Source organism: Hyperolius riggenbachi, chromosome 3, assembly GCF_040937935.1.
Source record: "Hyperolius riggenbachi isolate aHypRig1 chromosome 3, aHypRig1.pri, whole genome shotgun sequence".
Taxonomy (NCBI): Eukaryota; Metazoa; Chordata; class Amphibia; order Anura; family Hyperoliidae; genus Hyperolius; species Hyperolius riggenbachi.
Genome location: NC_090648.1, coordinates 92094025 through 92109213, shown reverse-complemented (window position 1 = coordinate 92109213; position 15189 = coordinate 92094025). Strand labels below are relative to the sequence as shown.

Sequence of the window (15189 nt, the reverse complement as noted above, 5' to 3'; positions counted from 1 at the left end):
TTTTTTATCATCCTACAAGTTCCAAAGGCTATTCTAATGTGTTCTGGCTTACTGCAGCACTTTGTACTATCACAGTCTCTGTAATAAATCAACTTATCTCTCTCTTGTCAGACTTGTCAGCCTGTGTCTGGAAGGCTGCCAAGTTCTTCAGTGTTGTGGTTCTGCTATGAACTCCCCCTTTCAGGCCCCTCTCTGCACACTGCCTGTGTGTTATTTAGATTAGAGCAGCTTCTCTCTTCTCTCTTATCTTTTACAAGCTGGATAAATCGTCCTCTGAGCTGGCTGGGCTTTCACATACTGAAGAATTACAGACAAGGGCAAAGCTGTTTGCAGGAAGAAAAGAGCAGCCTGAAACTTCAGTGCATGAGAGATGCAGGGGGAAAGAAACACACAAATGATCTCTTGAGATTCAAAAGGAAGGCTGTATACAGCCTGATTGTGTATGGATGTATTTTCTATGTGTGGACATACTGTACATCAACCTACTTCCTGTTTTGGTTGCCATTTTGTTTGTTTATAAACAAACTTTTTAAAACTGTTTTTAACCACTTTTAATGCGGCGGGGAGAGGCGAAATTGTGACAGAGGGTAATAGGAGATGTCCCCTAACGCACTGGTATGTTTACTTTTGTGCGATTTTTAACAATACAGATTCTCTTTAAGCCCGTATACCACCCATGCAGTGGAACAATGTCTTCCTTTTGATAAGAACATCACGACCTGTGTGTGGATGCCCGATTTTGCCTCCCTTAATGATGCCATTACACACATTGCAATTCAGGCACGGATGGGTCCCCGTCTTCCCCGTAATAGCACTAGTGTCTTTGGGGGCAGTGTCAGTGTGTCTTACTCGATCATATATAGTCTGTGGTTGTCCACACTTGAATGTGTATTTATATGTGTTCTTATACGCTTCATTGCTGTTTTACAATTGATGAAGGATGTTTTATCCGTAACACGTAGTGTTTTGTTCGATTAATACACAGCAAGTTTGCATAGCCAGTGGTGTGCCGTCTCTTCCTTCACATATACAATGGCCTCAATTCACTAAGATCATGCTGGAGATAATAAGGCAAGAGAAAACTTACCTCCACTAGTAAGAGAGTTATCTTATCTCTTCATTCCTTACGTTACCTCTTCTGTAGTTAATGTACCTCTTCTGTAGTTAAGTTACCTCCTCTGTACTTATTTTCACATGCAGTTAATGAACAAGCCTGTCTTTAACTCTGGAGTTATTTTAATGATTAAAGAGTTAACTTAGAGACAGAAGAGTTAACTTTAGGTTTGCCTGAGGTAAAATGTTTCCTGAATACTACATGCCTTATCACCATGGTGATAACTCTAGAAGAGTTATTAAAGGCAGGAGTTAAGCTTAGTGAATCGAGGCCAATGAGTGGTACAGCCCTGTAGAAGGTGAGGGACTCCCCCACTAGAAGTCCCAGCAGGATCTCATGACTGAAACTTTGGGTGTTTAGGTAAGTCAAATTAGTTATTTTCCTTTCAAATCAAACACCAATACTTTGCAATGGTTAGCCTGCCAATGGATAAGATCGGTTTCAGGATGGTGCGTGCGTTTTTCTTATGCTGTTTGTACTTGATGAGCATATGTGTTGTGTCAACCAAGCTAACAATGAGCTATATTCAATAAACAACGATAAAATTGACATGGCAATTTTACCAGTATTTTTGCATGGTGCAGTGTGCAGATTGCACGACCACATTAGTATAACACACATTGTACAAATAACTAACTGTTTATCACCATCTTTCATCATTTTTGACATTGTCTGTAAACTAACTTCTCAGAAGACTGCATGCAAAGCCGGCATACACAATACGTTGTTCACAATTAGTCTTTGGTGTTACTTTTCTTACCTTATTAGTAGTACTAAAAAGCGGTTCTGTGTTTAAGGTGAGATGAGACATAAGGCTAAGATTCCACTATAACTAGGTGAATGAGCAGAGAAAAAAAAACCTTGCGGATTCGCATGCATATGCGAATTTGTGGGCGTTTGTGGGCGTTTTTTAATGCAAATTAGCATGCGTAAGCGGTTTTTAATTTTTTCAATTTTCCCATCACCATTTATTGATGTTGACTTCCGCACCCAAAAACGTGTAAACCGCAAGAAAAATTGTTACAGAGGCAGCCTTTTTTTTTTTCGCCTGTGGGGAAAAGCGAATTTCGCATGTAATGGAAACAGGCCCTTTGAAATACATTGCTATGCAAATTCATATGCAGATAATGCATGCAAATTCGCCATAGTGGAAACGGGCCCTAAGGTTGGTTTCACACCAGAAACCAGCGCCAGTGATACGGTGCGTCACGCCCGACACACCGCATCGTCAAATACAGGCCTTGAAGAAACACTGTGCTATTGCGTGGTGTCCCCTGTGTGAAAGCAGGAAGTGACGGGTGCTTGCCGTCACTTCCTGCTTCAGGTATGTGGAAGTGCATGGAAGCATATTGTTAAAATACACCTCCGGGCATGCACGCCGCAACATCATGTCAGTGATTTTTTTTAAGAATCCACGCATCGCCAAACTAACATGACTTCAGGGCCGCCTCAGATTGCCGCAACGTTAACGTAGTTCTTGGCCTGAGTCGGGGATGCAGCGAAAACATTACATCCGTCACAATATGAAAGTCTCCATATTATGCAGGAGAACAGAGGCGCCAAAAGGATAAAAGGAAGCTAAATGAGCTTAAAAACCAAATTCTTGGTAAATAGAGGAGGTAGTGGTGGACTTACCTCCTCCAAGTAGATACACAATGACTGTAGTAAAGACAGTTAATATATTTTATTTATGAACTCCTAATATGCAACGCGTTTTGCAGGTTTAATCCCGCTTCATCAGGCAATAACAACAGAGCAATAGCATATGTGGTCAGTAGAAGAGCCAGGCACCTCTGTGCAGTCTCCATAGGCTTTCATTGCCCGGCGGTGGGGTGTGGGAAAAAATACTGCACTGCCTCGGTGTGAAAGGGCCCTGAGGGTTTCATTCAAATTCCAAAAATAGCCAGAAGCCAATCTATCCTTGTCTTCCCATTACAAATTTATGCCATCTAAAAGTAGACACTTGATAAAGATGAGTTTGCTGGATCACTTTTGTTCTCTCCTTAGTAAATCAACCCAAAGTGATTGGCTAAATAGAGGTGAACAAAATGCTGAATGGTGTAGCTACAGGGAAGGAGTGGTGTCAAAGTCGCCCTAAGTTATAATGTAAATTAACAGTAATATCAGAATAATTTTTAATCGCGTGCCCAGAATTGGGTTTGGCACATACAGGACTTAAAGCATGAGATAGGAAATACAGCAGAATAACACCATATACACAGTACACAGCAGTGAAAATACGATTTGTTGGAAAAGCAGAGAAAAAAGCTGTGGGGAACGCGTGGAGAGTGTCCACGAGGTTGACAGCCAAGGGGAAAAAACTGGTCCTGTGGCTTGAGGTCCTGGTGGAGATGGCTCAAAACCTCTGGCGTGATGGGAGCTTACTGAAGAAGTGGTGTTCTGGGTGAGGGGGCATTAGCAATCCTCAGTGCTCTGGAGCGCAGCCTTGAGTTGTAGAGGAGGTCCAGAGGTGGGAGGGGTTTCCTGATGATCAGGGACGTTGCTAGTATTCTAAGAGATCAGGGGCACTTTTGGACACTCCAGACAGAAAATAGGTGTGGCCACGCCAGAATATGGGTGTGGCCATGGGTGGGGCCAAATTTACTTAAACTTAACAGCGGTCTAAGTAGGCCTGCCCAGCAAAATGTTGGATGAAGCCCCCTCTCCAGTAATACTTCTCCCCCCCCCTCCCCCCCCCCCCCAAAAAAAATGCAGCACATCACAAATATTCAGTTACTTTTCTGATGGGTGGACTGCCTTGCTGCCAGGTTATTTGGCACTTCCTCATAGCATTCCCTTACCTTCTAGTGGACCCCCTCCCATGCCTCACAGCTCCCAGCATACCCCCATAGAACAACTACAGCTCCCTGTATGCCCCCATAAAGGTATCACCATAACACCCAGTATGCCCACATAGAAGTACCACAACACCCAGCATACCCCCTACTGATGCACCACAGCTCCCAACATGACTGCCATTGAGGCACGACAGCTGACTCTGCCTGGGGGAGATCAGGGGCACCCCAGCATAGATCTGGGGCACGTTCCACTGATCTTTGGGGCTTTTCGTCCCTGCCAATGATCCTCTCCACTGTTCTGATGACCTTCTGTAGCTTGAGTCGCTGGTGGAGGAGCCGGCGTACCAGACCAAGATAGAAGAACAGAGGACTGGTTAAAGTGTGGCGGAGTAGAAGCTTGTCAGAAGCTCTTGGGCCCTACCAAACCTCTTCAGTTGGCAAAGAAAGGTGTATTGTAGGGGTATGGTGTAGCCGGGCATTGGATTTTGGCTACAGCACAAGAACAGAGATAGACTACAGTAGATAGATAGATGATGCGGAGGGGATCTCAAGATAAAGTAGCCAACAATGGAGTCTGCCACCACTTAGCAGATCATGCACACAGGCTTTAATGCACATCCATGTGCTCAGTGATTTCAGTAAGATAGTAAGGCAACTGAGCAAAAGCAAAGTAAGAGTGATGATGGGTAAAAAATTAAAACAAAACACTGTAAGACTGCTCTGATGTCTTATGAATGTACATTTTTTACCTCACTAAAGCTGTTTGATATCATTGCTGTACTCCTAGAGAAGTAATTAGTGAGCAAATAAAGGAGATCCAGTTCTCTGCTTCCCCCCTGGATGCAGCAAAAAAAAATCCTGCCTTGTATACACAGTGTATACACGTCTAGCTCCATCTAACTATTCTGTCTGGTAAAGGCAGGCTTATTTATTAACCGCTAAATGAAGTGTAAAGCATGAGTTTCAATCTTTGAAAACCAGCCAGATGGTTTTAGCTGTTAATTTTATGCTGCATTTAATGCTTTAGACTATAGATGAAATTTGATGATAAAACCACTTTAAATACAGTTATGACCTGGATATTTGCCATAAACATTTACGTCTTCATAGTTGGGCTTAAAGCATCTATTGAAATAAACACAGCTCAGGTCACTTGGCCACTGGTTTGCCTACAAGAACTTTACTAGTGTCCTGATTTCATTTGTGAGTTCTGTTTCTTGTAGTTTACTGTATTTATAAATATGGCAGTTAGCTGATTGCAATAAAGTTGCTTCTATTTCTGCAGAAATTACAGCATTTTGATCTGCTTGGCGTCACATTTATAAATGTGACAGCTAGCTAATTTTTTTATTCGTTTCTTAAAGGACAACTATCAAAGTTAACTAAAATTCCACATATATTTCCAGTAATTACTAGCAAATAGCAATACAACAGCTTTTTTTTCCATGTGAAGAAAATGACATTTACAGAGGACTGTCTTCACTGTGGGCATTACTACATTGGACTGTGTCCAGCACATCCAGCATACAGAAACAGTCCTCACTGTCTGTAATCCTGTGACTTAAATGTCTTCAGAACGACAAAAAGCAAAAAATATAGCATCAAATAGTGTGTAAATAACTCATCAGCTGTTAATGTGTCTCTGTAAGCCTCATGCACTTCTAAAGTAAACAGAGAAGGCAGCCAGGAAGAGCTCATTCTGAATGGTGGGTGTAAGCATCCAAGCACAGGAATAAAGTAAAGGTCCTTCTCTTCAGATCTTTTCTTTGTAGCTGAGAAATCTCTCAGCTGTTCTCATGTGATCTGTGAGAAAGCAGTGTGTGTGGGCAGGGCAGTAACAAACAGTAAATCATTCCTCTCTGAATAATGGCAGGGAAGTGGCACCTATCTACATGGTACAGCTCTGGCCCCGATGCAGACTTTGTTACAAAAAGCTGATACGCAAGGTATTCCTTTTCCACAGGCTGTGATCAGAGACTTCTAAAAAGCTTTCTATTGTTACTGGCTAAAAGCTTTATAGATACTGTATGTGGGGTTTACAGAATGACAGTTTCTTCGATAGTTCCTCTTTAAGGGAAAGTATATATTACCACAATTATTCTTTTGTAGAATTCTGCTTTTATTCTAAAATGTACAGGTGTGGCCACTGATTGGGGAGGAGTTATTAAAAGTGGTTCATCTGAAACCGCTCCTCTGGTTAATTTTTCTGCATGGAGTAGGGATGTCTTTCCAGTGTGAGTCAGACTGCAGTGCATGTAATTTGATCTCAGAGCCATAGTGAGTGCAATCACATTTCAGGGCTACTGAACTTGAGTAAAAATGTATTAACAGAGATCTGTTCCCTTTAGTGATTAAATTCACTGGTGTTTCTACTTATAAAACATGTCCTTTTTATCTCCATTTAGAATAAAGCATAAATTTCCCTTCATGTGGCCTCCCACTGTCTTTCTGGGATGAGGATAAGATCAGCCGAGATCCTGATCTCCAGAGAGGTCCAAGAACCTGAAATTAGGAAGGTTTATCTAGAAGACTTCAGTAGCTTGCTCTGTTAATTAATTTTTTTTCCTGACTCTGTTAAGAACTGTGGCTCTTTTCCAATAAACAAAACTTAAAAAATCAGAAGCATTTGAAACCACTATAAAAGAACCTCTGTTTCAATTTTGGGTTGAGTAGGAAAGGTCAGAATATCTGTTATTATTACTGTCTGTGTTGAGTTTTCAAAGACTGGGAATTAGAGGTAACCTTCCTAACAGGCAAAATACAACAAAAATGCTATATATTCTTCTCCACTCCAAAACAAAAAAAAAACAAAAAAAGGAGAAACAGAAAGTTTTGTTCGGTGTTCCATTTCTATTCAGAAATTCTATGAGCTCATTCCTACTTAGACCCCCCCTGTGTATTTACTATCATTACAAAGGCATAGTCTCCAGACTTGATTATTGATAACTGGGGGCCCTACTGCTCTCTAGGGAACTGTATTATCTTTACTACGCGAAGAAATGTTGTCAGTCAAATCAGGGCTGTGGAGTCGGTACAAAAATCTTCTGACTCCAACTCCGACTCCTCCGTTTATGAAACCATGACTCCAACTCTGACTCCGGGTAACCAAAATGGCCCCGACTCCGACTCCTCGACTCCAACTCCTTAGTCTAATATTTAACAGGGCTGTGGATTTTGTACAAAAATCACCCGACTCCAACTCCCGACTCCTCAGTTTAAGAAACCACGACTCCAACTCCAACTCCGACTCCGGGTACCCAACATTGCCCCGACTACAACTCCGACTCCAAAGCCCTGAGTCAAATCACTAGGAGGAGCTCCTGAACAAATATCACATTCTTATAAAAATAAATACATATAAAAGCTCTTTCAAAACGTATTTACTCTGTAGTAGTAAACCTCATAAATAACTAAATAAAACAAAAATGTAAAAAGACACAATACATTCCAGTAAAAAAATGACTGCAATTTTTTTATTCCAAATTGGCTTCAGTATGTAGCATTGCCCCAAACAGGTTATGCCTACTTAGGTTTTTACTTTACAGTTATTTTTTTTGCACTGGATTTCTGGAAGAAATACTTGTGTGTGCTAAAGCCGCGGTTTTGTAATCGAACTCTGTAACCTTTCATTAGAATCCCATATGCATTGTCCATTATAGGGATAGTCAATGAGATGCAAATAATTTCGAGTTGATGCAACATTATGCACATTTATGCAGCTTGAAAATAAACCAATCAAATCCTGCTGAGGTTGATTGGTGCATTTTCAAGCTGCATAATTTTGCATACTACTGCATCAACTCAAAATTATTTGCATCTCATTGACCATCTCAAGTCCATAAAGTTTATAGCATTTTTTATCCCTTCTGTACTTCTTCAGCTACAATTGATGATAAAAGCATATTTTCACTCAACATGCCTATGTAAGTAAATTGAACAATACAAGAGAAAAAAAATAAACTTTGAATGTATGTACTGTTTCACTATCTGATGCCGTCAATCAAAGCGCTACTCCTACAAGGAGATCCACAACCTTTACGAGTACACTGGTTCTGTTTTTTTTGTGCTCATTTTTTTCCCCACCAATTCAGTAAAATGATTGATTCATAAAATGATCTTATTTTGTCTCTACTTAATTACTTGCTCTAAAAGATTATTTACAGCACAACATTTTCTACCACAAAATAAAAATTGTAGCAGAACAGCATTCGCATTCAAACAGTTAAACACAGCACTTTGTTCTTCAGTGGAAAGCTCCTTGCTTCAGTGGGCTGCTTCTGGCTGCATCCTTCCTTTGTCAGATACAATTAGTGAACATTAGTGAACATTAGCAAACTGACAAAACTGAGCTCTACTGAGCTGAGAAGCAGAAAGAGCTGAGAAGTGATTACTAGATTTAATAGATTTTAATATATAAATACAGAAGCTATGCAATAAAATACAATGGCATATGTTAGAGCAGAAAAGCAGATAATATTTTGGGAATTTGTCATTTGTAGACAATATTACTTGTGCCCAAAAGCAAATATGATTACTATGGGTAATAAAAAGAATGAAAACACATTTTATTGAATGTTATGTCAAAGTTTTATCCCACTTAAATAGATGAATTTTAATCAGTTTTCTAGAAATAATCATATGGCATAGAAAAGTATACTCAACATAACTGGATGGTGTATGAAAGGTTGGTTGTTTTTGAGGAGTAAAAACAATAGATGAAAAATAAATAAATAGATACTTGATGTAATAATTGATTGATTCAGAATTCCTCATGCTTTGATCATTTTTCTCTAACTTTATTATCGCTCACAGGATGGAATTTAAAAGTACTAGAGTCACATAGGTTTAATTCAACTAAAATATAAGCTTCTTTTAGCTTTTTTTGTTTTGTTTGTTTTTTTTAACACAAATTTACGACATTGATCATTAAAAATAAGATTAACAATTACCCAGGTATGTCCTCTTTAACAGGGCTGTGGAGTCGGAGTCGGGCAATTTTGGGTGCCTGGAGTCGGAGTCGGGAAAAAATGCACCGACTCCGACTCCTAATGAATTTAAACTGTAATTAAAATAGAAAATATGATAAAATGTTCTATAATAATCATCATAAATAATTTATACATACAGTAATAGCTGTGCTTAGTTCACAAAAATGATATAAATCAATCAAAATGAGTTACTTGTGCTGCTTCAATAAAGCAGTCCCCGCATTTTTAAAGTCAGATATACATATCTGATTGTGACTGTATATATGATGTGTACACAGGAATCTCTTATATATACTACATAACATCTATGCTGTAAAGTATAAAGCCTGATGTGTAGCTGTGTCACTAATAGAGATGGTCAATGAGATGGAAATAATTCTGCGTTGATTCTAATTTATGCAAATGTACTCTCTTTGCTCATGAAATCAAATAATTTGATATGTTGTTAAAATTTGGTTTGGTGACTACGAATTAAATGGTACCTGAGAAGAATGAAAAGAAAAGTTTTATACATACCTGGGGCTTCCTCCATCCCCCTTCAGGCTAATCAGTCCCTCGCTGTCCTCCTCCGCCACCTGGATCTTCTGCTATGAGTCCTGGTAATTCAGCCAGTCAGCGCAGTCTGGCCGCATGCCGCTTCCACAGCCAGGAGCGTTCTGCACCTGCGCAATAGTGCTGCGCAATAGTGCTGCGCAGGTGTAGTACGCTCCTGGCGGCGGAGTGTGTGCATGCGCACTACGCCAGACTGGCTCAAGTACCTGGACTCATAGCAGAAGATCCAGGTGGCGGAGGAGGACAGTGAGGGACTGATTAGCCTGAATGGGGCTGGAGGAAGCCCCAGGTATGTATAAAACTTTAATTTAATCTGTCTCAGGTTCACTTTGTTACACAGTAGTACTATACTCTACATATGCACTCCCCACAGAGCTGCAGGGAATCTACTGAGAATGTTGTGCACATTGAACACAGAGGTGTTGTCTATCACCCATAAATCTGATTCAGATTGTACATGAAGAATGTGTAATAGAGGAAGAATCTCCTTATTCCCCTGCAGAGTACTTGCACATCACTCTTACATGTACCCACAGTTACATTGCCTAGGGCCTGATCCATGTTCAGATTGTGCATGAAGAATGTGTAATAGTGGAAGAAGAAGCTCATTCCCCTGCAGAGTACCTGCACATCACTTACATGTACCCACAGTTACATAGCCTAGGGCCTGATAGATGTTCTTTGTTCTGGTCTGTACCTTTTACAAGTACTCTTACCAAGGACTAGTTTTAGTCTATGACTAAAGGGAATAAATATGGTAGTCTCCATATCCGTCTCACTTCAGTTGTCTTTTAAAGTTCCTAAGCGTTGGAAGTTAAGAGACGAATTTCATGTTACATACTTTCAATCAACAAGATTGCAATATGCAAATTAGAGGAGTCGGAGGAATCCTATATTGAGGAGTCGGAGTCAGTGGATTTTTGTACCGACTCCCCAGCCCTGCTCTTTAAGGTCTATATTCAATCCATATTTGCCATATATCATGTATTCTCTACGATTGAGGCCAGACGATAAGTGTGACAACCATGCAACTGTTGCAGTTGGCAGCCTCAATATTCCTCTTGTTAATGGCTTACTTTAAGCCATAATTGATCTTATACGTTAAAATACAGTTCCCTTTTCTCCAGGCACAGTGCATAAAAAACAAAATAGACCTCCCACTTAGGATGTCTGGATACAGATCTGTGGATCTGATTATTCAAAAACACTGGCGATGAAAGTGGACAAACTTAATTACCATCAAAAGTAGGGGTAGGGAACCTATGGCTAGTAATTTAGCTTGCTGATATTTTACTATGCACTACCCACATCCATTCTCACTTGAACCTATCCCGAGCCCGATCTGCTAAGGCAGAGTCTCAGACTACCCGAGATCAAGTGAATGAGAGTTTATCAGGAGACCCCAAAGATCTCATATTTAATAGGTATTTCTAAGTTTTAAAGCACCTTCCTCATTGTGGCAGGCCTGTTGCTGAAAAAGACACAACTCCATGTTACATTTAGAATCTCTCAGCTCCATTTACGTAAATGCGTACCCCCATTTACAGAACAATCGGCCATACAGGTTTTAGTGAGATCTGGTTGAAATAGAATCGCCTATTATATGATGCAACTGCTTTCATTAGAAAAAGCTGATTATTATTATTGATTTATAAAGCGCCAACATATTCTGTGGCGCTGTACAAAGTAGGAAAACTATCAAAGGGTACATAATGATAAAGACAATGATATACATCGAATATGGACACTGGTACAAAATACAGAACTGGTGATTACCATGACAGATGTAACATGATGAATCATATGTATGACAAAGTGCAAGCTATGAAGTGAATAACAACATCCAAGACACATAAGGGTGAGAACCCTGCCCTTGCAAGCTTACAATCTAAAAGAATGGGGGGAAACAAAAGGTGGGGAGGCATGCGGTATACATACAGGCACAGTGCCTGTTAAGGTTATCTAGAGAACAACTTGAGGTTGAAGGGGAGTGGCCTAAGTTAGAGCATATGCTTGTCGGAAAAAGTGAGTTCTGAGGGAGCGTTTAAAGATTTTAACCAGCTGAGCGGTCTGGACGAGCTCAGCTCGTCCAGTACCGCCGGAGCCTGCCGCTCAGGCCCTGCTGGGCCGATTTGGCTCAAATAAAAAGCAGCACACGCAGCCGGCACTTTGCCAGCCGCGTGTGCTGCCTGATCGCCGCTGCAGTGCGGCGATCCGCCGCATGCAGCGGCGAAAGAGGGTCCCCCCAGCCGCCTGAGCCCAGCGTAGCCGGAACAAAAAGTTCCGGCCAGCGCTAAGAGCTGGATCGGAGGCGCCATGGCGACGAGGTAAGCGAAACACGCTAGGCCGCTCATTGCGGCCTTCCGTGTTATTTCTGGCCGCCGGAGGCGATCAGAAGATCGCCTCCGGAGCGCCCTCTAGTGGGCTTTCATGCAGCCAACTTTCAGTTGGCTGCATGAAATAGTTTTTTTTTTAATTAAAAAAAAAACCCTCCCGCAGCCTCCCTGGCGATCTTAATAGTACGCCAGGGTGGTTAAAGGTTGTAGAGTGCCGGATGTGCTGTGGAAGGGCATTCCAGAGGAGGAGTGAGGCACGTGAGAAGTCTTGTATACGTGAATGTGAGGAGGTAATTCTAGAGGAGGACAAAAGAAGCTTGTGTGCAGATCTGAGATTGCAGTTGGGTTGGTATCTGGAAACTAGTGAGGAGATGTACGGGGAAGAGAGATTATGGAAAGCTTTGTAGTTTAGGGTTAAGAGTTTAAAGTGGATCGTCTTGGCAGCCAATGAAGAACTTGACAGAGAGGAGCAGCGGAGGAAGCCCGAGAAGAGAGATGAATGAGACGAGCAGCCGAGTTCAATACAGATTGGAGGGGTACCAGTCAGTTTGTTGGTAGCCCACCAAGCAATATATTACAATAGTCCAAGCAAAATGAGAGCATGGGGTCAACTCATAAAGCATTCCCGCATGCAGTAATGCTCAAAACAGCTGACTTTACCGAACACTTAGCAAAATGTCATTTCATAAAAGCTGTTGCCGCATGAAAAGCTTAAATTCCTGAGCAGTGAGGTAAATTACCACCTCATGCAGTGAATACTTCAACACATGTCAGTTAATGTCAATTTGCAAAGTGTCACTGCACTCCGATGGTAACACGTATAAAAGCGGGTCGCAGCAATGGAAAGGTCACTTCACCTTTAGACAGTAAATGGGCAGAAATTACTGCGCTTCAATAATCCTCAACAGAGGTTAATACCTTGTAAATAATCATAAAAAAGTGCACATAGTGCCAAGTATTGCTTAAAACAAACTAAGACTTGCACCCCATGCTGCACTCCTGGGGGTAGTGCCACCACCTCGGGAAGGTTACAGATCAGACTCCCCCTATGTGGCCTCACTCACCAGAAGCCCATAGGGGGAATCTGATCTGTAACCTTCCCGAGGTGGTGGCACTACCCCCAGGAATGCAGCACGGGGGTGCAAGTCTTAGTTTGTTTTAAGCAATACTTGGCACTATGTGCATTTTTTTATGATTATTTACAGGGTATTAACCTCTGTTGAGGAATATTGAAGCGCAGTAATTTCTGCCCATTTACAATAAATGTCAATTCATAAAGATTAGAGCAGGTGGTATTCTCTGTGCCATTACCGTCTGCTTTGAAGAGGAGATAAGAGAGCGATAACAGAAAGGTTAATGGGGACAGATCTCCCAGGCAGCAGCAGCAGCGAGGGCGGAACAAAAAAGGCTTCCCTCAATACCCCAGGCTGTGTTTTTTAACCTCTTGACTACCTGTTTTCAGATATATTTCATAGCAGAAAGCCTGCATGTGTAACATTTCTTGAAGTTCTTCTAAGCTGATGCAATTAAATAGATTGTTTAGAAAGACTAATGGACAGATTCAGGGCAAACAGAGGCAGTATATAAAAACATGCACATCTAAAGGGAAGTTGGGGAGGCCTCTTTTATTGTAATGCTTTCTCTGCACGGAGAAAATGTATCAACTCAGGCAGCTTCTCATGTTACCGCCAGCTTAGTTCGGGAAATCTCCGCATTTCTATTGCAACTGTAAAGATTTTTATGAATTAGCACACAAAAGTCTATAATACCGAATGCTGTATTTTCCCGACAAGATTTTTTTTCCTGCACAGCCTTTTATGAATTGACCCCCATGTACTAACATTTTAGTAGTGTCCTAATTGAGAAAAGGTCAGATGCAGGATATGTTTTTGAGTTGGGGATGACAGGAGCTGGTTAGGGAGTGAATGTGAGGAATAAATGAGAGAGAGGAATGCACCGTGCTTTGGGAAATGAAGTTATAGGGGTGTTATCAACATTTATTTTTATATCAGGCAGATAGGTGAACAGAGATGGTGGAAAAATGATTAATTCTCTTTTATTCATATTGAGTTTTAAGAAGCGAGAGGTCATGAAAGAAGATATGGCAGGCAGTCAGGAACACGCATGAGGAGGGAGTTTTAAGATCTGGGGCCCAGAGGTACAGAGGTGCATGTAAATGGAAAAGAGGAGAGGGCCGAGGACAGAGTTTTGATGTACCCTGACAGATAAAGGAGTGTGGAGAGGAGGTCAGATCCGAGTAGGAGACGGTGAAAGAGCTTCCAGAGAAATAGGATTATATCCAGAAGAGAGCTAGGCACTTTATGCCTAAAGATGAAAGAATCTGTAGGAGTAAGGTGTGGTCAACAGTATCAAATGCTGATGGCAGATCAAGAAGGATGAGTATGGAATAATGACCTTTGGATTTAGCCATAAGAAGATCATTGGACAATTTAGTAAGGGCTGTTTCTGTGGAGTGGTTTGCCCGAAAGCCAGACTGGAACTGATCAAGCAGGGAATTAGAAGATAAATACTAGCTTCGTTTAGCATGAATATGGCGTTTAGGTAATGTAGATGCAAATGGGAGAAGTGACAATGGGCGGTAGTTGGTAAGCATGGTGGGATCTAGAGATGGTATTGTAATTTGTAAGTAATGGTGTTACAACGGCCTTTTTGAGTGAGGACGGAAAAGTACCAGTGGAGAGGGATAGGTTAAACAAGGATGTTAGGACAGGAGTGAGGGATGAGGATAGCTGCAGAATGAGATGGGAAGAGATAGGATCCAAAGAACAGGTGGTTAGGTGCTTATCAGCCTTTGAGCCTCTCTTCAATTATCTTTTCTCCTGAATGTTCTCCCAATAAATAATTTTTCATCCTATCCACAAAATAGTTTTTCAGCATCTGTTAACTGAAATATTACTAAAAAGTAGGTAAAGACGTAGCATCTGTGAAAAACACCCACCAATCCCATCTTCCTTTGCCACAGTTGCCATTCAGGTCTCATTCACTAGAGGCTTCTGAAGGTGAATACGCTGTGAGCAAAGTAAATGTTAAAGATTATGTGCCCATACTTGATACAATCTTGATTGTATATAAAATCAGTACAAAAAAGTTATCGATTTCACGCTGGAAATCTGGTAATTTGCTGCCACCACTCTCCTGATTGAAACGATGTGAAGAGACCTCAAACTAGCTACTCCTGAAAGGAAGAAAATGGTTATTTGCAACCTAACTAGCCAATTCAAACCATTTATAAAGATAATGAATGCAGTCTCTTCTGAGGACAGAGAGTTCTAGCATGAATCAGAATAATCGGGTAACAAGGACAAAAACTGGAACGATTAAATTGTTAGTTTCATTATATAAACTATACACAAAAAGAAAAAAGTATTAAAACTGGCAAA

The 15189-nt window shown here is 41.1% G+C and overlaps 1 protein-coding gene across 3 annotated transcripts in view; it reads left to right on the top strand.

Annotated features, from left to right (window-relative positions):
* Positions 1-15189, top strand: part of PCP2 (Purkinje cell protein 2) — a 59999-nt gene that overhangs the window by 27555 nt on the left and 17255 nt on the right. The window contains exon 4 of one of the 3 annotated variants that reach the window (XM_068274589.1): positions 6318-6534. The exons of the other annotated variants lie outside the window; for them this stretch is intronic. Coding sequence (XP_068130690.1) covers positions 6318-6329 — 12 coding nt within the window. The 3' untranslated portion in view covers positions 6330-6534. Of the gene's footprint in view, positions 1-6317; positions 6535-15189 lie in introns of those variants that run through there. 3 annotated transcript variants of the gene reach the window in all.